The sequence below is a fragment of the Hippopotamus amphibius genome, chromosome 15 (genome assembly GCF_030028045.1).
Source record: "Hippopotamus amphibius kiboko isolate mHipAmp2 chromosome 15, mHipAmp2.hap2, whole genome shotgun sequence".
In the NCBI taxonomy this organism is placed as follows: domain Eukaryota; kingdom Metazoa; phylum Chordata; class Mammalia; order Artiodactyla; family Hippopotamidae; genus Hippopotamus; species Hippopotamus amphibius.
In genome coordinates, this window is record NC_080200.1 from 22,158,055 (window position 1) to 22,181,284 (window position 23,230).

At 35.7% G+C, this 23,230-nt stretch overlaps 1 protein-coding gene across 1 annotated transcript; it reads right to left on the reverse strand.

Moving 5' to 3' along the window:
* Window positions 1–20,316: 20,316 nt before the first annotated feature.
* Window positions 20,317–21,273, reverse strand: LOC130836354 (olfactory receptor 6M1-like). The gene has a single exon (XM_057708401.1). The coding sequence runs from the start codon at window positions 21,271–21,273 to the stop codon at window positions 20,317–20,319; it is 957 nt and encodes a 318-aa protein (XP_057564384.1).
* Between the last annotated feature and the right edge of the window lie 1,957 nt (window positions 21,274–23,230).

The window sequence follows — 23,230 nt, forward strand, 5'->3', positions numbered from 1 at the left end:
GTAAAGAGTTTCCACCAAGACAAAGGAAGCCAATGGTCAAGGCTCTCAGAGCCATTGCCATGCACATAGACCATCAGACCAGGTCATGATGAGCTGATATCTCAGCTGGTAACAAAAAGCCACATAGTGATCCGGAGCCATCACTGCAAGTACTAAGCATTCAGTTGCTTCCAGGAATAAAATATGTTTAGGTTAGGCAGAAATGATAAAATATGACTTTTCTGTTTGCAAGAAATTTAAAGAGCAGAATAGAAGTTGGTGGCATAGGAAGATCCTGAACTCCCTTCTCCCATGAACAGACCAAATATACAATTACATATGGAACAATTCCTTCTTAAAAGGACTTGAGAACTACCTTAACTCCACAAGAAAGATTAAAAGGGACACATTAAGAAGGACATGGAAGTCAGACAAAAATCCAGCCCCCAGCATGTCAACTCACAAATGAGAAGTATCTCACAAATACAGATCATATCCCTGAGGAACAAGTAGTTTGTGCCTCAGAGCAGGCATTCCAATCCCTGAGACCTGCAGTAGAGAGACAAATCTCTTAAATGTCTGGCTTTGAAAACCAATAGGGCTTCTGTCCAGGAGAATCACAGGGCTGCAGGGAATGAAAATCACACTCTTAAAGAGCTCACATGCAGAGTCCCTCACCCTGAGTCCCAGCACCAAAGCACTAGTTTGAAAAGAGCCTAGACCATATGTGAAGACAATATATTTGTTAAACTTTAAGCACCTGCCAGAGGGGCTGAAACCTGTAAGGACTCTGGGGATAAAAGCACTGATGGGCAACATTTTTTTTTTTTTTAGCTTTTTTTTTGGGGGGGGGGTACACCAGGTTCAATCATCTGTTTTTATACACATATCCCTGTATTCCCTCCTTTCCTTGACTCCCCCCCTCGAGTCCCCCCCACCCTCCCCACCCCAGTCCTCTAAGGCATCTTCCATCCTCGAGTTGGACTCCCTTTGTTATACAACAACTTCCTACTGACTATTTTACAGTTGGTAGTATATATATGCCTGTGCTACTCTCTCGCTTTGTCTCATTTTCCCCTTCACCCCCGCCCCCTCCCATACCTCGAGTTCTCCAGTCCATTCTCTGTATCTGCTTCCTTGTTCTTGTCACTGAGTTCATCAGTACCATTTTTAGATTCCCTATATGTGAGTTAGCATACAATATTTGTCCTTCTCTTTCTGACTTACTTCACTCTGTATGACAGACTGTAGTTCTATCCACCTCATTACATATAGCTCCATCTCATCCCTTTTGATAGCTGAGTAATATTCCATTGCATATATATGCCACATCTTCTGTATCCATTCATTTGTTGATGGGCATTTAGGTTGCTTCCATGTCCTGGCTATTGTAAATAGTGCTGCAATAAACATTATGGTACAAGTTTCTTTTGGGATTACGGTTTTCTTTGGGTATATGCCCAGGAGTGGGATGACTGGATCATATGGTAGTTCTATTTGTAGTTTTTTAAGGAACCTCCAAATTGTTTTCCATAGTGGCTGTACCAACTTACAGTCCCACCAACAGTGCAGGAGAGTTCCCTTTTCTCCACACCCTCTCCAACATTTGTTGTTTCCAGACTTTGTGGTGATGGCCATTCTGATTGGTGTGAGGTGATACCTCATTGTGGCTTTGACTTGCATTTCTCTGATGATGAGTGATGTTGAGCATCTTTTCATGTGTTTGTTGGCTATCTGTATGTCTTCTTTGGAGAAATGTCTATTTAGGTCTTCTGCCCATTTGTGGATTGGGTTATTTGCTTTTTTGGTATTAAGCTTCATGAGCTGCTTGTATATTTTGGAGGTTAATCCTTTGTCCATTGTTTCATAGGCAATTATTTTTTCCCATTCTGAGGGTTGCCTTTTAGTCTTGTTTATGGTTTCTTTTGCTGTGCAAAAGCTTTTAAGTTTCATGAGGTCCCATTCATTTATTCTTGATTTTATTTCCATGATTCTAGGAGGTGGGTCCAAAAGGATCTTGCTTTGATGTATGTCATAGAGTGTTCTGCCTATGTTTTCCTCTAGGAGTTTTATAGTGTCTGACCTTACATGTAGGTCTTTAATCCATTTGGAGTTTATTTTTGTGTATGGTGTTAGGAATTGTTCTAATTTGATTCTTTTACATGTTGCTGTCCAATTTTCCCAGCACCACTTATTGAAGAGGTTGTCTTTTTTCCATTGTATATCCGTGCCTCCTTTGTCGAAGATAAGGTGCCCATATGTGTTTGGGCTTACTTCTGAGTTCTCTATTCTATTCCATTGATCGTCCTTTCTATTTTTGTGCCAGTACCATACTGTCTTGATCACTATGGCCTTGTAGTATAGTTTGAAGTCAGGAAGCCTGATTCCACCAACTCCATTTTTCCTTCTCAAGATTGCTTTGGCTATTCAGGGTCTTTTGCATTTCCATGCAAATCATAAGATTTCTTGCTCTAGTTCTGTGAAAAATGCCATTGGTAATTTGATCGGGATTGCATTGAATCTGTAAATTGCTTTGGGTAGTACAGACATTTTCACGATGTTGATTCTTCCAATCCAGGAACATGGTATGTCGCTCCATCTGTTTGTGTCGTCTTTGATTTCTTTCATCAATGTCTTAAAGTTTTCTGCATACATATCTTTTGCCTCCTTAGGCAGCTTTATTCCTAGGTAATGATGGGCAACATTTTCACCTCCGTAAATCCAATGCTGGCAAGTGCCATTTTTATACTATCACTCTAACCTACTAGCATGGGTTGGTGAGCAACCCACACTTCCAACAGGTCCCGAGGTCCTATTAGAGAAAGTGGGTGAGCACCTTGCCTCCCATGCCATACCCAGGGCCTTGCCAGTGATGGCAGGCAAGTATGACACCCTCTGTGCTGCTTGTATGGCCGTGCCTGAGGCAGCAGGCAAGCACACTCAACACAAGGTAGGACCCTTGAGCACCACTCTGGCGGCCAGGGGGAATTGCATTTTTTGACCCCCACAGTTCTAAAACAATTGGAGAGACAGTTCAAAAGACAATGAAGAACAAGGTCAAGGTTAAGCAATAAGGTTTATTATACAAGGACACGCCTTCAAGATTGGAAGAGGTAGCTATCTTGCCTAATACATAAAAACAAGCAAAGAGAGTCAAGCAAAATGAGAAAATATAAAAATATGTTCTAAAAGAAAGAATAAGATAAAACACCAGTGGAGAAAAGAAAAAAAACTAAATGAGACAGAGATGAGTAATCTTTACCTGTTAAAGATTTCAAAGTAATGATCATAAAGATGCTCCCTGAAATGGGGAGAAAAATAGATAAACAGGGAGAAGATTGACAAAAAGATGAGAAAATAAGAAAGTACCTAACAGAAGTCCCAGAGCTGAAGAATACAATGAATCAACTAAAAAAAAAATAAAAAAATACACTACAACTGGATGAAACAAAGAACAAATCAGAGACCTGGAAGACAGGGCATTGGAACTGACCCCCCCCAAAAAAAAGCAACAAAAAGAAAAAAAATAATTTAAAAAAGTAAAGGTATCATAAGGGACCTTTGGGACATCAAACAAAATAGCATACACATTAAAGGGTCCCAGTAGGAGAAGGGAGACAGAAAGTGGTATAAAACATAATTTGAAAAAAAAATTAAAAAGGCTGAAAATGTCCTTAACCTAGGAAAGGAAATAGACATACAGAACCAGGAAGCCTAAAGAGTTCCAAGTGAAATGAATCCAAAGAGACTAATATTAAGTCACATTATAATTAGTGTCAAAATTTAAAGATGAAGAGAGAATCAGAAAAGCAGCAAAACAAACAAAAAATAATAACTTGTTACATTTAAGGGAATTCCCATGACTATAAGCAAATATCTCAGCAGAAACTTTGCAGGCCAGAAAAGAGTGTCATGATATATAGGCATAGCTCTTTTATTGACCTTCTCTCTATTGCACAGATATTACAGGGGTTCTTTTTTGTTTTGTTTTATTTATTACAAATTAAATTTTGTGGCAATTCTGCATCAGGTAAGCCTATTGGTGCCATTTTTCTAACAGCATTTGCTCAGTTCAAGTCTTTGTATCACATTTTGGTAATTCTCACAATATTTCAAACTTTAAAAACTGTTAATCTGTTTATTATAGTGATCTGTAATATTTTATGTTGCTATTGTAATTGTTTTCAGGAACACAAACTATGTCCCTATAAGACAGCAATCTTAATCCATAAATGTGTGTATTCTGATTGATCCACTGACTGGCAATTCCCCTGTCTCTCTCCCTCTCCTTAAGGCTCTCTATTTCCTAAGACATAAAAAAATTGAATTTAGGGAAATTAATAACATTGTAGGGCCTCTCAGTGTTCAAATGAATGGAGAAGTACCACATCTCTCATTTTAATTATTTTTAATACTAACACTTTTAAGCTACTTATTGGAATATAATTGCTTTACACTGTTGTGGCAGCTTTTGCTGTACAACAAAGTGAATCAACTGTATATATACATATATCCCCATATCCCCTCTCTCCTGCACCTCCCTCCCACCCTCCATATCCCAGCCCTCTAAGTCCTCACCCATCCTCAAGTTGGTCTCCCTGTGTTATGCAGCAGCTTCCCACTAGGTATCTATTTTACATTTCATACTGTATATATGTCAATGCTACTCTCTCACTTTGTCCCATCTTCCCCTTCATTCCCCACCCCATGTCCTCAAGTCTATTCTCCACATCTGCATCTTTATTCTTGCTCTGTCACTGGGTTCATCAGTACCATTTTTTTAGATTCCATATATACGACTTAGCATATGGTACTTGTTTTTCTCTCTGACTTTTACTTCACTCTGTATGACAGACTCTAGGTCCATCCATCTCACTACAAATATCTCAATTTCATTCCTTTTTATGGTGAATATTCCATTGTATATATGTGCCACATCTTCTTTATCCATTCATCTATTGATGGGCATTTAGGTTGCTTCCATGTCCTGGATATTGTGCTGCAATGACAATTGTGGTACATGTTTCTTTTTAGATTATGGTTTTCTCTGGGTATATGCCCAGGAGTGGGATTGCTGGGTCATATGGTAGTTCTAGTTTTAGTTCTTTAAGGAACCTCCATACTGTTTTCCGTAGTGGCTGTACCAATTTACATTCCCACCAACAGTGCAGGTCGGTTCCCTTTTCTCTGCACCCTCTCCAGCATTTATTGTTTCTAGATTTTTTGATGATGGCCATTCTGATGGGTGTGAGGTGACACCTCATTGTGACTTTGACTTGCATTTCTCTAATGATTCGTGATGTTGATCATCTTTTCATGTGTGTGTTAGCCCTCTGCATGTCTTCTTTGGAGAAATGTCTATTTAGGTCTTCCACCCATTTGTGGATTGGGTTATTTGCTTTTTTGGTATTAAGCTGCATGAGCTGCTTGTATATTTTGGAGATTAATCCTTTGTCCGTTGCTTCATTGGCAAATATTTTCTTCCATTCTGAGGGTCGTCTTCTTCTCTTGTTTATGGTTTATTTTGCTGTGCAAAAGCTTTTAAGTTTAATGAGGTCCCATTTGTTTAATTTTGATTTTATTTCCATTATTCTAGGAGCTGAATCAACAAAGATCTTGCTTTGATTTATGTCATAGAGTATTCTGCCTATGTTTTTCTCTAAGAATTTTATAGTCTCTGGCCTTACATTTAGCTTTGTAATCCATTTTGAGTTTATTTTTGTGTATGGTGTTAGGAAGTATTCTAATTTCATTCTTTTAACATGCAGCTGTCCAATTTTCCCAGCACCACTTATTGAAGAGGCTGTCTTTTTTCCATTGTATATTCTTGCCTCCTTCATCAAAGATAAAGTGCCCATATGTGTATGGGTTTATCTCTGGGCTCTCTATTCTGTTCCATTGATCTATATTTCTGTTTTTGTGCCAGTACCATACTGTCTTGATCACTGTAGCTTTGTAGTGTAGTTTGAAATCAGGGAGCCTGATTCCACCAGCTCTGTCTTTCCTTTTCAAGATTGCTTTGGCTATTCAGGGTCTTTTGTTTTTCCATATAAATTGTAAAATTTCTTGTTCTATTTCTGTCTCACTTTAAATTTAAAGATAGAAATGATTAACCTTAGTGAGAAAGGCAGGACAAAAGCTGAGATAGGCTGAAAGCTAGACCTCTTGAACCAAAAGAAATTAGGTAAGTTATGAATGCACAGAGGAACATATTGAAGAAAATTAAAAGTGCCGGTGAGTGAACACATAAATGATAAGAAAGCAGAACAATCTTATTGCTGATATGGAAAATGTTTTAGTGGTCTAGATAAAAGACCAAACCAGCCACAACATTCCTTTAAGCTAAAGCCTATTCCAGAGTAAGGCCTAACCCTCTTTAATTCTATAAAGTTTGAGAAAGGTAAGAAAGCTTCAGAGGAAAAGTTTAAAGCTAGGACAGTTTGGTTCATGGAATTTAAGGAAAGAACCCATCTCCATAACATAAATGTGCAAGGTTTTGAAATGGCAAGTGCCAATGTAGAAATTGCAACAAGTTACACAGAAGATCTAGCTAAGGTGATTAATAAAAGTTGCTATGCTAAACAACAGATTTTCAATGTAGAAACATCTTATATTGAAAGAAGATGCCATCTAGGACTTTCATAGCTAGAATGGAGAAGTCAATGCCCAGCTTCAAAGCTTGAAAGGAGAGGCCAACTCTATTTTTAAGAGCTAACTTAGCTGATACCTTTAAGTTGAAGCTAATGCTCACTTACCATTCCAAAAATCTAGAGCCCTTAAGAATTACAAATCTACTCTGACTGTGCTCTGTGAATGGAACAATAAAGCCAAGATGACAGAATATCTGCTCATACCACAGTTTACTCAATACTTTAAGCCCACTATTGAGATCTACTGCTTAGGAAAACAAAAAGACTTCTTTCAAAATATTAATACTCATTGAAAACAAACCTGGTCACCCAAGAGTTACAATAAAGACATAAATAAGGTTAATGTTGTTTATGTGATTGCTAGCACCACATCCACTTTGCAACCCATGGATCAAGGAAGATTTTCAACTTTCAAGCCTTTTTATATCTTAAATAAGGAATACATTCCTTAAACCTATAGTTGCCATAGATAGTGATTCTGCTGATGACTATGGGCAAAGAAAACTGAAAATATTCTGGAAAGGATTTACATTCTATATGTCATTAAGAATGTTAATAATTCATAGGAAGAGGGCATAATATCAACATTAATGGGATTTTGGAAAAAGCTGAATTTGATCCTCATGGATGAGTTTGAGGGGTTCAAGACTTGAGTGCAGAAACTAACTGCAGATATAGTGGAAATAGCTAGAGAAATAGAATTAGAAACGGAGCCTAAAGATATGACTGAATTACTGCTATGTCATGTTAAGACTTTAACAGATGAGGAATTGCTTCCATGGATAAGACAAGAAAGTTGTTTCTTGAAATAGAATCTATTCCTGGTGAAGGTGCTATAAAAATTATTGCAATGACATGAAATAATTTAGAGTATTACATAAATTTTGTTGATAAAGCAGTAGCAGCAGGGTTTAAGAGAATTGACTCAAATATTGAAAGGAAAGAAGCTCTGTTGTTGGTAAAATGGTATCAAACAACATTGAATGCAACAGAGAAATCATTTGTGAAAGGAAAAGTCAATCAATGTGATAAATTTCATTGTTATCTTATTTAAGAACTTGAGATAGCCACCTTAAACTTCATCAATCACCACCCTAATTAGTCAGCTGCCATCTGCATCAAGGCAAAGCCCTCCACCACCAAAAAGATTATGAGTCACTGAAATCTCACATGACAGTTCTCATTTTTTAGCAATATAGTATATTTTAATTAAGGTATATATATTGTTTTTTGTTTAGACATAATGCCATTGCACACTAAATAGACTACAATAGGGTGTAAACATAAATTTTACATGCACTGGGAAATCAAAATATTCATGTATTTGCTTTATTGAGATATTCACTTTATTGTGGTGGTCTGGAACCAAATCTGCAATTATCTTCAGGGTACACCAACATTCAAAGTGCTGACATGAAAAAAGCTTCCAACCAAGAATACACTACCCTCTTAAGTTATCATTCAGAATTAAAGGAGAGAGAAAGTGTTTTCCACACAAGTTAACACTAATGGAGTTAATTACCACTGAACTGGGCTTACAAGAAATGTTAAAGGGACTTTTTTAAGCCAAAAGAAAGTGTGGTAATTGGTAATAAGAAGACATGAAAGTAAAAAATCTCACTTGTAAAGGTGAATATGTAGGAAATATAGTAAATTAATCACTTATAAAGTTAGTATGTAGGTTAAAAGACAAAAATAGTAAAAATAACTATCACTACAATAATTATTTAAGGGATACAAAAAATAAAAAGATATAAAATATGACATCAAAATATAAAACAACAGGGAGGAGTAAAAATTGCAGAGTTTTAGAATACATTTATCCTTAACTTGCTATTGATTTAAACTAGTATTTTATATGTGAGCCCCATGGTAAACACAAAGTGCAAACCCATAACAGATACACAAAAGATAATGAGAAAAGAATCTAAGCATAGAACTACAGAAACCCATCAAGCTGCAAGGGAAGTAGCAAGAGAAGAAGAAAAGAATGGAGAACAACTACAGTCAGAAAACCATGAACAGAATAGCAATAAAGAAAAACCTAACAATAATTCCTTTAAGTGTAAATGCACTAATTCTCTAATAAAAAGGCATAGAATGGCTGAATGAATAGGAAAAGAATACTCATCTATATGCTGCCTAACAGACTCACCTCAGACATAAGAATGTATAGACTGAAAGTGAATGGATGCAAAGTGATGTTTTATGCAAATGGAACCCAGAGAAAGCTGGGATAACTATATTATACTGGACAAGATAGACTTTTATGTATTAATAAAAGACAAAGATGAGCATTACATGTTAATAAGGGAGTCAATCCAACCTGTGGAGATTAAACAACATGCTACTGGACATCCAATGGATCAAAATAAATAAAAAAATATTAAGAATTTTTAAAATACCTTGAGACAAGTAAAAATGGAGATAAAGCACACCAAAAACTTAAGAGATGCAAGAAAATCCATTCTAAGAAGGAAGTTTATAGGGATACAGGCCTACCTCAAAAAAACAAGAAAAATTTCAAATAAATAATCTAACTTTATACCTGAAGAAACTAGAAAAACAAGAACAGGTGAACCCACAGTTAGTAAAAGCAATAAAATAATAAAGATTAGAGAGAATTCATCAGTACCATTTTTTTTTAGATTCCATATATATGCATTAGCATACAGTATTTGCTTTTCTATTTGTGGCTTACTTCAGTTTGTATGACAGGCTCTAGGTTCATCCACCTCACTACAAATAACTCAATTTCATAGAGAACAGATGTGAGGACATGGGGGTGGGGAGGGGAAGCTGGGATGAAGTGAAAGAATAGCATTAACATATATACACTACCAAATGTAAAATATATAACTAGTGGGAAGCTGCTGCATAACACAGGGATATCAACTCAATGCTTGGTGATGACCTAGATGGGTGGGATAGGGAGGGTGGGAGGGAGACTCAAGTGGGAGGGGATATGGGGATATATATATAAATACAGCTGATTGACTTTGGTGTAGAAGTCAGAATCAGCAGAAACTGGCACAACAGTGTAAAGAAACCATACTCCAATAAAGATTTGAAAAAAAAAAAAAGAGATCAGAGAGGCGATAAATGAAATGACTAAACAGACAATACAAAGGATCAATGAAACTGAGTCCTTTGTAAAGACAAAATTGACAAACATTTTGCTAGACTCACTAAGAGTCAGAGCTCAAATAAATAAAATTAGAAAATAAAGAGGAGACATTACAACTGATATCAAGGAAATACAAAGGAACATACAAGACTACTATAAACAATTAAATACCAACAAATTGGATGACCTAGAAGAAATGGATATATTCCTAGAAATATACACTAAAAACTGAATTATGAAGAAATATACACTCTTCTAAGACTGAATTATGAAGAAATTATGAAGACTGATTATTTGTAAGGAGATTAAATCAGAAAGAAAAAAAAAATAAAAAACAAAACCTCCCACCAAAAAATGTCCAGGACCAGATAGCTTTACTGATGAGTTCTAACAAACATCCAAAGAAGACTGAATACTATCACTTCTCAAACTATTTCAAAAAAATGAAGAAGAAGGAATACTCTCAAATTCATTTTACAAGTCCAGCATTACCCTAATAACAAACCTAGACAAGAAGACCACACAAAAAAGAAAATTACAAGCCAATATCCTCAATGAACATAGATGCAAAAACCTTAAATAAAATATTAGCAAGGTAAATTCAAGAATATATTAACATGATTATACTCCATGCTCAAAGGGGATTTATTCCAGCAATGTTAGGATGGTCAAAGTCTGCAAATCCATCTACATGATACAGCACACTAACAAAATAAAGGTTAAAAATCATATGATCATCTCAAAAGATGCAGAAGAAGCATTTGACAAAATTCAATATCTGTTTATGATAAAAAATCTCAAATGCATGTAGACAAAAAATATCTCAACAAAAGTTAGGCCATATGTGACATACTCAATGGTCAAAAGTTGAAAGCTTTTCTTCTAAGATCAAGAATGAGACAAGAATGCTCACTCACACCACTTTCATTCAATATACTTTTGGATTCCTAGCCACAACAATTAGGCAGAAAAAATAAATAAAATTTATCCAAATTGGAAATGAAAAAGTTAAACTGTCACTCTTTATGGACCACATGATTTCACATATAGAAAACCTAAAGACTTCACCAAATAAACTGTTAGAACTAATACGCAAATTTAGTAAATTTTGAGTACAAAATCAATATGAAAAATCTGTTGTTTTATACATTAACAATGAAATATCATACAGAGACATCAAGAAAACAATTCCACTTACAATTGAATCAGAAATAATAATACACCTAAGAATAAATTTAATCAAAATATGAAAGGCCTGTATGCTGAAAACTGTAAGAGACTGATGAAAGAAATTAAAAAAGACACAAATAAAAGGAAAGGTATACCATGGTTATGAATTGGAAGAATTAATACTGTAGAAATGTACATATTCACCAAAGTAATCTACAGATTCAACACAATTCCTATAAAAATTCCAATGGAGTTTTTCACAGAAATAGAGAAAACAAGTCTAAAATATGTATGGAACCACAAAAGATCTTAAATAGACAAAGGAAAAAAAGGAACAAATCAGGAGCCATTCCATTCAAATAGACAAAGCAATCTGGAAAAAGAACAAATCCAGAGCCAGGTTTCAAAGTATATTACAAAGCTAAAATAATAAAAAAAAAATATGGCATTGGCATGAAAACAGACACATGGGTCAATGGAACAGAACAGAGAAGCCCAAGATGAATCCACATATACACTCAATTAATTTACAGCAAAAGAGGAAAGAATATACAATAGGGAAAGGACAGTCTTCAATAAATGTGTTGGGAAAAATGGACAACCCTATGAGAAAAAAATGAAACTGGACCACTATCTTATATCATATGCAAAAATTAACTCAAAATGGATTAAAGACTAATTTAAAACCCTAAAGTGTAAAATTCCTAGAATAAAACTTGGTGTAATCTCCTTGACATCTCACTTGGTGATATTTCTTTGGATCTGACTCCAAATATAATGGCAAGGAAAGAAAAAAATAAACAAGTACGACTACATCAAACTAAAAATCTCTGCACAGCAAAGGAAACCATTAACAAAAGAAGAAGGCAATCTCTTGAATGGAAGAAGATATTTGAAAATTATATATCCAATCGAGGTTAATATCCAAAATATATAAGGACACATACAGCTCAATAAAAAATAATCTTACCTTAAAATGAACAGATGATCTGAATAGACATCTTTCCAAAGACACACTGATGACAAACAGGCACATGAAAAGATGCTCAACATCACTAATCATAAGGAAAATGAATATCAAAGCCACAATGATACATCACCTCACACCTGTCAGAATGGCTATTATCAAAAGAACAAGAAACAGCAAGTGTTGGTGAGGTTGTAGAGAAAAGGGAATGCTTGTGCACTATTAAAAGAGGATGTGAATTGATTTACCAACTAGGGAAAACAAAAAGTTTTTAGTAGAAATACCATATAATTCCGCATTTCCACTTCTGCCTATTTATCTGAAGAAAACAAAAACACTAATCAAAAAGATGTATGTATTTTATGTTCATCACAGCATAGTTTATAATAGCCAAGATATGAAAAAAAAACCCTAAGTATTAATCAGTGGATGAATGGATATGAAAGATACAGTATATATATATATATATACACACACACACATACACACATGTATACACACATATACATATGTATATATATATATAATATGAGGTATATATGTGTGTGTATATACACACAAATGAATACTACTTAGCCATAAAACATAATAAAATCTTGCCATTTGAAACACAGATGGACCTTGAGGATATTATGCTCAGTGAAGTAAGTCAGGCAGATAAAGGCACACACCGTGTGATTTCACTTATATGTGGAATCTAAAAGACACAAGAAATGAACAAATAGACAAAACCAAATTCATAGATCCAGAGAACAGATCAGTGGTTGCCAGATGGGAGGAGAGTTGTGGGGATGGGCAAAATGGGTGAATGGGATCTGGAGATATAAACTTCCCATTAGAAAATAAATATGTTATAGGGATGTAATGTATAGCATATTTACTATAGTTAATAATATTGTATTGCAAATTTAAATGTTACTCTCATTATAAGGAAAACAATCTGTAAAGTTTTGTAGTGACAAATGTTAACTAAAGTTGTAGGAATAATTTTCATTGTATATCACTATGTTGCACACTTGAAACTAGTGGAATGTCATAGGTTAATTTTACCTCAATTAAAAAAAAAAGAATGAAAGTTAAAGAGCATCTTGGAGACCACAAGTTTACTAAAAAATATGCTGAGAAAGCCAAATGACAGTTGAAGAAAACTCCTACAGAAAAGAATAAAGACTGCTAGGGTGGTGATGGCTATATTTCTAACAATATTAGGTAAGTAAGTCAGAGGAAAGAGGGAGTAGAGAAGGATCTCAACCAGGGATAACTAGAAAATACCACAAGGATGGGCTCAGTTACATTGTTGGAATTCTCATTTCCCATTTTAGCTGTTAGAATTTGCCTTTATTAAAAATGGAAAGCATACAAATATAGTATTGTATTAAAGTTATATAGTTAGATTCTCTTTAACATCAAGTAGAATGCTGATGACAAATGTGCCTTAAGTTGGAATAATAATTACTTGTGTAATTTCATCAGGCAAATATTGATTCAAAAGAATAAGGAAAAATTCATAAATTGGACTTTATCAACATTAAATTTCTTTTCACATCAAAGGATGCTGTCAAGAGAGTATAAAGACCACTTACAGAATGAGAAAAATACTTGCAAATATATTTTTGATAATGGTTTAATATCCAGAATATACAAAGAACACCTACAGCTCCATACCAAAAAGAAAAATGACTCAGTTTAAAACTGGGCAAAGAAAATCAACAGGCATTTCTTCAAAGAAGATATGCCAGTGACCAATAAGTATATAAAAGCATGTTCAACACCATTAGTCGTTAGGAAAATGCCAATCAAAATCACTTGTGATAACACTTCACACCCACTAGGATGAATATAATTTAAAAAATGGAGGGGAAAGTACAGTTTTGCAAAGATATGGAGAAATTTGAAAACTTATACATTGCTCATGGAATGTAAAATGGTGCCGTACCTGTGGAAAATGTTTGGAAGATCCTCAAAAAGCTAATCATAGAATTGCCAGATGATTCAGAATTCCCAATTCTAGATGTATACCTGAAAGAAATAAAAGCAAAAGCTCAAACAGATGCTTGTATATTAATGTTAATTAGCAGCATTCACAGTAGCCAAAACCTGGAAGCAACTTAAGTGCCCATCAAGAGATGAATGGATAAACCAAAATACATGTTACACATAGAATAAAATGTTTTATTGGCAAGGATGGAGATTTGAAACATAAAATATGTTCTGTTCCTAAACAGAGATGGAGATCACAAACATGCCACAGCATGTATCTATCTTGAAAACACTACCCTAAGTGAAATAAGCCAGACATAAAAAGACAAACATGTATCATTTCACTTATATGAACTATCTAGAATTGACAAATTAACAGAAAATAAAATTGATTAGAGGTTACCAGGGCCTAGATGGATAGGGAAATGCATTATTATTGCTTAATGGGTACAGCATTTCTGTTGGAGTGATGAAAAGTTTTGGAAATAGGTAGTGTTGTTGTTTGCACAACACTGTGAATGTAATCAGTGCCACTGAATTGAACATTTATGATTAAACTGGATATTCTAAGAATACAAGAATATTAACATCTCTAGTTATGGATTACATTATCTATGTAAGAAATATACCAGCAACTTTTTGGCTTAAAGCTGAGAATTTCATCTAACTCTACACATTATTTCACACATACTACACAACACTGCTCTATATTTAACTAATCAAATATTATTTTCCATTTCTTAAAAAGAAACATTGATTCAGAAAAATAAAGTGATGTACCTAACATCAAAAGTAGAAAAAAAGATGATTGAAAATATTTCCATTATCCTTTTTTTAAAATTTATTTATTTATTTATTTATTGGCTGCACTGGATCTTCCTTGTTGCATGCAGGCTTTCTCTGGCTGTGGAGGGTGGGGGCTAATCTTCATTGTGGTGTGTGGGCTTCTCAGTGCAGTAGCTTCTCTTGCTGTGGAGCACAGGCTCCAGGCACACGGACTTTAGTAGTTGTGGCATATGAGCTCAGTAGTTGTGGCTCGAGGGCTCTAGAGTGCAGGCTTAGTAGTTGCGGTGCACGGGCTTAGCTGCTCCATGACATGCGGGATCTTCCCAGACCAGGGCTTGAACTTGTGTACCCTGCATTGGCAGGCGGATTTTTAACCACTGCGCTGCTCAGAAAATCCCTCTACCTATTTAGATATAACAAACCTTAATTTTCACTGGATCCAAATTCTTGGTACTGTAGTTTTGTTTTGTTTTGGTTTGGTTTTGGTATTAGAGTTTGTAAGTAATTTTTTTTTAACGTAAACACTAAGTGTAGTGGTTGTCTAGTAAATCTCTTGCAATCAGACTTAGTCTTCCTTGCCTCTTCTATGTAGCACCAATTCAGTTTTCCTCTGATGATCAGCATCTAGGCTCCTGATCAGAATGGTATGTATCTTGTTCTTTGTACATGAATTAATAAGTGCAATATTGAGCGAGGCCATCCCACAACCTCCATTGCTTTCTAGACTTATGTATTCTGGTTCAAGGTAAATGCTACCATGCATTGGCCTCTGGCTTAAAGTATCTACTATATTATGTATATCACCAATACATGTGCCCAACTTCAGTTCGCACTTACACTGTTCTTTCAGGTTAGCTGCTTCCAGATTGAGTGGCAAGCCAGTGATTTCCACTGGCATGGACCCATTGCCAGGCTTTTTTTTTTTTTTAGCTCTTTATTGGAACATAATTGCTTTACATTCTTGTACCAGCTTATGAGGTACACCAAAGTGAATCAGCTGTATCTATACACATATCCCCATATCCCCTCCCTCCTGCAACTCCCCCCCCCCACCCTCCCTGTCCCAGCCCTCTAAGGCTTTTGATTAAATAAAATTAGTTCCACTGTCAAAGGTAATGTGGGTTATGTCACAAGGATATAAATGCCATTCCAATGAGCATGCAAACAGTGATAAGGGTACATTGCCTCCTAAGAATATATTATGTAGCCCTCTGTGGCTAGTATACTCAGTGAATTATGCCATTTTAGTGACTCATCAGTTTTGCTTTTGTCTAGTTAAGCATGCAAGTGTTGGTAACAAGGTAAGCTATTACTGAGTCCATACATGGCTTTTAACACTGCCTCATAGCTACTTTTCAAATAGCTCACTGAAAAAATACAAGAGCTTCATTGGGGAGAAAGTGCATGACATCCACCAGTTTGGTAATCTTTAATCTTTTCTCCTTGTACACTGAGCAATTACTTAGAAATTCCAAAAGTTCAGCCAAACAAATGAAACAAGGGGAATAAATAACTGTATTCTTTTCCTATTTCATCTTTTCTACTATTGTCTGCATTAATCAAAGAGAAAGATAAAGAGCGAGGTAGTCTGTGTGATGCAACCTACATAGGTCATCCTCCAGTGAATAGAATGTGGCATAAGAGGACACTGAAATTATGGGGAAAAGGGGCTGAACAAAAACAGTTATTATAGACATAGGAAGTGTAATAATTAACTGAAAAAAAAAGAATTGTTCCCTTTTGTTAACAATAAAGACAACGTTTTCAATGCTCAGCAGTGGACTTTTATTAACTAGCATCATAAGACAAAAATAGGACTACAGAACTCCATTACCAGCAGAAATTGATAATGCTCTAAAGAAGGTCTTCTCAGTAACAGAGAAATAAGTGTTACGTTTTTCTATACATTGAGAGTAAGAAGAAGGATGTCCCATTTTGTTCTAAAGCTGTAAACCCTTCCTCCAGCACCCTCACCATAATTCATTTTATATACCTACTATCTCAGCATAACTGCTAATGGCACATCCTTTCATTTTCAAAAACATCCCCAGGTAAAAGAAGACTATGTGCTTACTTTATCTATGAGCCCACTTCCTGATAATAGTTGAATGATTCTTAGTGAGCACTTAATCAAGATGAAGCAATACCTCTACACTGGGTGCAGGTATCTTACACAGGAGGGTCTGCCAAATCACCCAAGCCAGACGTATCATATCCCTTTTCTTACTGTGAACTTAGATTCAGTCAATTCTTCATTGGTGGGCAGTAAATGAAATAGGTTAATGCCAAGTCCCCTCCTGGATGTAAAGCATTTTTAATGTGAAAGGTAAAGGAACCAATGATCGGAGAGAAATAGAAATTGAAAATCCGAGTGAAAGGCCTGGTGACTTTTGAATGCCGGCTAACATGAGGACTGTTTGATGAAACCCTCAAGAGATTCTTCAGACCAGCAAAATCCCCACACCCCATACTTATACAGAATTGTGTTTTTGTAACTTGCCAACAAACCAATCCAGAAATTGCTTCCTCAAATTCATGTTTTGCAAGTGATAAGCCCCAAACTATGGAACTAGCAATATCAAAGTACGCTATAGCACAGTGAGGATTTATTTTATTCCAGATTGGGCAGTTGACAGCATGCAATGCAGGTATGCAGCACTTGGCAAAACTATAATCTCTTATTTCTTGTTGCTTGCATATTTCCAGTGAGTCTGGAACCTTTAGGAAATTATATTGGAAAAACTCTAGTGCTTCAGAGTGTATTAAAGAAATGTGTGCCCTTCAGTCATAGAGCGAGAAAGTTCCAGTTGTTTAAACTAGTAGCACACCTGAAAGAGAAAGCACAGAAAGTCTAGAATACAGCATGATTAAGGAAAGACAGTTCTATTCAGTACTTATAGCTAGGTCTAGATCATCATGCATGGTCATCCCTTAAATTACTAGTGGACTTATACAGACAGTGTGCAACTGTGAAATCACAAAATTTTAGAAAAATCTGGGAGAGTATGAGAATTGCCCCCTCCTCAGACCTTTACCTGCTGTGCATACCCTGAATGACCAAATCAAGAAGGGTCCACTATAAACCATACCCCAACTCTGACACCAAGATAAAGGAATCATATACTATGAAGAACATTTCTGCCTTCCTACTCCTCCTTGTTATCACCACTTAGAGGTTGGGCAGAGGCCAAGCCTTCATAAATAGAAGCTGAGACTTAGGGGTTATGTATCATCCTGGGTGTTGTGAAAGGAAACAAAAGTGTAGGATCCAGGTATAAAGGGAATAATTTAACAATTTTTCTGATGCTTTTCATTAAAAAACTGAATCGCCAATTCCCATCATAACTCTTCAACAAGAAAATGAGCTAGACCTCTGGCCAACTATGATTTTGATGAGTTAGATGAACAAGAACAGCTATTACGTGTTATAAGCAGAGGCCCAGCTGACAACAAAATAGGATGTGCTCTCTGCAGACTAAAACACCTCCATATTTTCATTTGTAAAATTATTTTCAAAACTGGAATGGAGGATGCAGGAGAGGAAAACTCCAGAAGGGGTAAAATCAAGGGCATCCGGGTTAATCAACGAATGGAATATTTTCCCCAGGAATCTGTTCACCAAATGGCTATAAGAATTTCTTTCTTATGACTGACCTTGTTTTTCTTGTACAACAGGATATGGTGCATTCTGTGGAGGAGTTAACACTATATGGTGTTTTCAATTTTTTTCCTTAACTAAATGGGATATAAGTATTTTCTTATTTATCATATCTTTGGAAATCTTTATATCTATCCTTTGGATCTATATGGGAGCACAGAAAGGATATACCTGAGATTCCCCAGTGAGAAAAGACATTATTCAGGGTCCTTATGTGGAGATGAATGTCTTGTGAAATGGCTTTGCATCATCTCAGTCATAGGTGACCCCAGACCAGATACGCGTGGGAAAGTCCTACTCTGCAACTGTCCATTCCCAGGATAATGACACAAGGCACTCCATTTTATTCTCAAAATAAGCCAACATTTCATAATAAATTAAATGCTAACCTGTCCATTGTGCAAAAGTTACATGGCATATATGGCTGTTTATGTAATAATACCATTACATAAATAGAATTTAACTGTACATGTGGAAGGATAAGAAGACAACTAAGAGGCATTTTTTGGTGTGCATCTATTTTATTCACGTGAGTAAAATTCTTCTCCTCCTGGAACATAATGTCTCTCAAGAGCACACAGATACTCGTCATGACATGAAAATACTGGCTGCATTTGATTAGTCCTGAGAAGGTCACACAGCTAAAGTCAGAAAATCAAATTGTATCCCTAGGATATTTCGAATTTGAAGTGAGTCAGTCTCTTTTCATTGAGTAGCATAAATATAAAATTTAGGAACTGAATTTGCCTGTGTTGCCCACATGGGAGAAAAGTTACTGTCAGGATTCTGAAGAAGGTCTCATGCCAAAAAAAAAAAAAAAAAGATAAAAGATGGCAAAAATTATAAAAAAAAAAAATCCAGGCACCAGTTGTTTTCCTTTTGAATGCTTGCCTGGTACTGATCTTAGGCCTTTGTGAGAAAGGCAATGTTTTTCCAGACATGGATATTATTTTGTTTGGGAAAGATAATAAATGAATTACTAGTCTTAAAGTACAACAGTCAAAAGAGCAATGGTACAGAGATTGATGCAGTGTATTTGTCTTTAGCTATATCACATATCTGAATGTGATTTTTTTTAGTTCAAATATATATATCAAATTCCCTGGGGAAGGAAATCTTTCTAACTAGAAAAAAAAAATATGAACTTCATATAGAAGAAAATGCTTGAATTGACATAAGAGAAAAATGAAAATGACAAAAGATAAATCTTAGCATAGACATATACACACTACCAACTGTAAAATAGACAGCTAGTGGGAAGTTGCTGTATAACAAAGGGACATCAACTCGATGATGGGTGATGTCTTAGAGGGTCAAGATAGGAAGGATGGGAGGGAGTTGCGGGGGGGAGGGGATATGGGGATATATGTATAAATACAGCTGATTCACTTTGGTGTACCTCAAAAACTGATACGAGTGTAAATTAATTATATTCTAATAAAGAGCTTAAAAGAAGATAAATCTATGGAAAGGAGTGATACATAAATATAACTAGAATGAGTAATAAAAATACTTTTTAAATGTTAGTCAATACTAGGTTACAGTTGAAGTTTAAATACCCCAGAATTTAGCATTTGATGATTTATATCAATTGTGTCTGTGTCTTTCCTATATAACATATTTCTGACTAGTTTATCTTTTTTTTTTTTTGAATTTTTAAAATATAAACTCAATGAATATACACACATATTGGCTATCATAACTATACTAGTATTACTTTGACTATCCTTAACAACATCACTGCCAACACCACACTAATAAAGTATTATATATAGTACTACAAGAGATATTACCTCCACTACCAAATTACTCTTTTTAATACTATTAATCATCTTAAAAATAAGATGTACATGAATCCAGTTTCCCTATATCACTATGATTATAAATAATAAAAAAACATAAAAAATAAGAGTCTTCCTCCATTTATAGTTAAAATTTCCAAACTCCTTCTCTGCAAGGCTTAAGAATCCTCAGGTTTGGGATGAGTTTCAAAATCCTATCACTTGAACCTTAGTTCCTTGAGGAAGTTCTGACCTTTGGCCAAGGTATCCTTCAATGCATCTTTCATGGACTCATTCCGTAGACTGAAGATGAAAGGATTCAAAAGTGGTGTGAGGACACTGGAGAGGATAAAGAGGATCTTGTTGAGGTGCAGGCTGCTCTTCTGTGAGGGGCGGACATAGACAAAAACTGAGATTCCATAGCCCATTGAGACCACAGTGAAGTGAGAGGCACAGGTGGCAAAGGCTTTGCGTTGACCTTGGCCTGAGGGTATCTTCAGAATGGTGGAGATGATGTAAACATAGGAGACCACTGTGAGGGAGAGGGAGCTGATGAGCAGGACAAGGGAGCTGAGGAAGTCCAACAGCTCTATGGCATGGATGTCAGCACAGGCCAAGTGGAGGAGAGGGGCACTGTCACAGAAAAAGTGATCAATCACATTGGGGCCACAGTATGGCAGTCCTGCCTTAAGAACAGTGGATGGGATGATAAGAAGAAAGCCACCCATCCAGGAGAGGATGACAAGACGAATACAGAGTGAACTGGTCATAATCACAGGGTACTGAAGGGGGCTGCAAATGGCCACATAGCGGTCATAGGACATGACAGCAAAAAGGATAAACTCAGTGCATCCAGACAGGAAGTAGAAAAAGGACTGAGTGAAGCATCCTACAAATGAGATGCTTTTCCTCTCTAATAAGAAGCCTGTCAGCATCTTGGGAACAGCACAAGTTGTGGTTAGTATTTCACTGAAAGAGAGATTGCTGAGGAAGAAATACATGGGTGAGTGAAGCCTGTAATCCACAAGAATCAAGGTAATGATGAGGGTGTTTCCAAGAACAGTCAGTAAGTAGACCAATAAAAAAATCAAGAAGAGGAAGCTCCCAAGGGCTCTAGTGGTCGGTATTCCTATAAGAGTAATCTCAGTCACCATGGTCCAGTTCTCCCTCTCCATGATGAGTGGAAAATCTCTTCCCTCAATTTTGCCAAGAAAGAAAAAGAAGTAATATGTATCACTGATAAAAACACAATATTCTAAAATATATGAAGCTGGGCATCATTTTTTTAGTAAGAATAAGCAACATGATTGAAAAATATGGTTGAAAAAAAATTGGATGTCCTGACGTGCCCTATATATTTGAGGTATTATCAGGTTAACGCAGATATGTAAATTGCTCACCTCTATAGAATCAAAACTCTTACAAATATCTTCTTTAAATTTTATCGTTGCTAATAGATACTCTATGGAGGGAGAATTTATAAAATGAGTAAATAGCTAAGGGAATCAAAATAAGTAGAATATTAAACTTTAAAAATATTTTTTTTCAGAACACTTTTATAGCAAACTAATGACTTGATTATGTTTTTGGAATGGCTCCACAAATGTTTGTGGTTGCATCATTAATCAGTATAAAATATTTGAAACCACACTTCACTATATAGAAGTTGTTGCCAGGATTTGTCTCAGCTTCTATAATTAAGATAAATTGGCAGCCTGAGGGTACAGAGAAAACTCCAAATTCAAATTTAATGATAATTAAACATTGCCACTTAAAGAAAACAAATTAACACTAATACATGATTTTAGTAGGACAAAAAAAAAAATCAAAGAAGGTCCTCAAACCAAAAATAATATGAAAGCCAATAACTAAATTTATGGAAATAAAGTGAAATAAGAAAGAGCAAAAAAAAAAATTACGAAGAGAAACACAAGGAAAGTAAGTTGATATTATAGAATAAATGATATTTTATAGAAAATATAAGTAATTATAACTTCATGGGGCAAGTGAGGTTGTATCATAATTTTCAAAGTAAATGTTAGAAATACAGGCAAGTATGGTAGTTCCATTTCTAGTTTTTTAAGCAATCTCCATACTGTCCTCCTTAGTTGCTGTATCAATTTACATTCCTAACAACAGTGTATGAGAATTCCCTTTTCTCCACAACCTCTCCAACATTTATTGTTTGTATATTTTTTGATGATGGCTAGTCTCACCGGTGTGAGGTGATACCTCATTGTAGTTTTGATTTGCATTTCTCTAATAATTAGTGATGTTGAGCAGCTTTTCTTTTCTGTTTTTCTTTCCTTTTTAAGCTCTTTATGGAATGTAATTGCTTTACACAGCTGTGCCAGCTTTTGCTACACAACAAAGTGAATCAGCTGTATTTATACATATATCCCCTCTCTCCTACAACTCCTTCCCACTCTCCCTATCTCAGCCCTCTAAGTCATCACACATCATTGAGCTGATCTCCCTGTGCTATGCAGCAGCTTCCCACTAGCTATCTATTTTGCATTTGGTAGTGTATATATGTCAATGCTAGCAGCTTTTCATGTGTTTCTTGGCCATCTGTATGAACAATCCCACTACTGGGCATATACCCAGAGAAAACCATAATTTAAAAAAACACACACACTCCAATGTTCATTGCAGAACTGTTTACAGTACCCAGGACATGGAAGCAACCTAGATGTCCCTTGACAGAAGAATGGATAAAGAAGATGTGGCACATATATACAATGGGATGTTATTCACCCATGAAAGGGAATGAGATTGGGTCATTGCTAGAGGCATGGATAGACCTAGAGAGTGTCATACAGAGTGAAGTAAGTCAGAAAGAGAAAAGCAAATATCGTATAACAATGTATATATGTGGACTCTAGAAAACTGGTATAGATGATCTTAGCTGCAAAGTATAAATAGAGACACAGACATAGAAAACAAATGTATGGATACCAAAGGGGAAAGGGGTGGGGTGAGGGGAACTGGGAGACTGACTGAAACATATGCATTATTGATACTATGTATAAAATAGACAACTGATGGGAACATACTGTATAGCACAGGGAACTCTACCTAACGCACTGTGGTAACCTAAATGGGAGGGAAAGAGGATATCTGTATGTGTAT

Excerpts from the sequence above, each read along its gene's own strand:
- LOC130836354 (XM_057708401.1), bottom strand. The coding sequence starts at position 21,273 with ATGGAGAGGGAGAACTGGACCATGGTGACTGAGATTACTCTTATAGGA.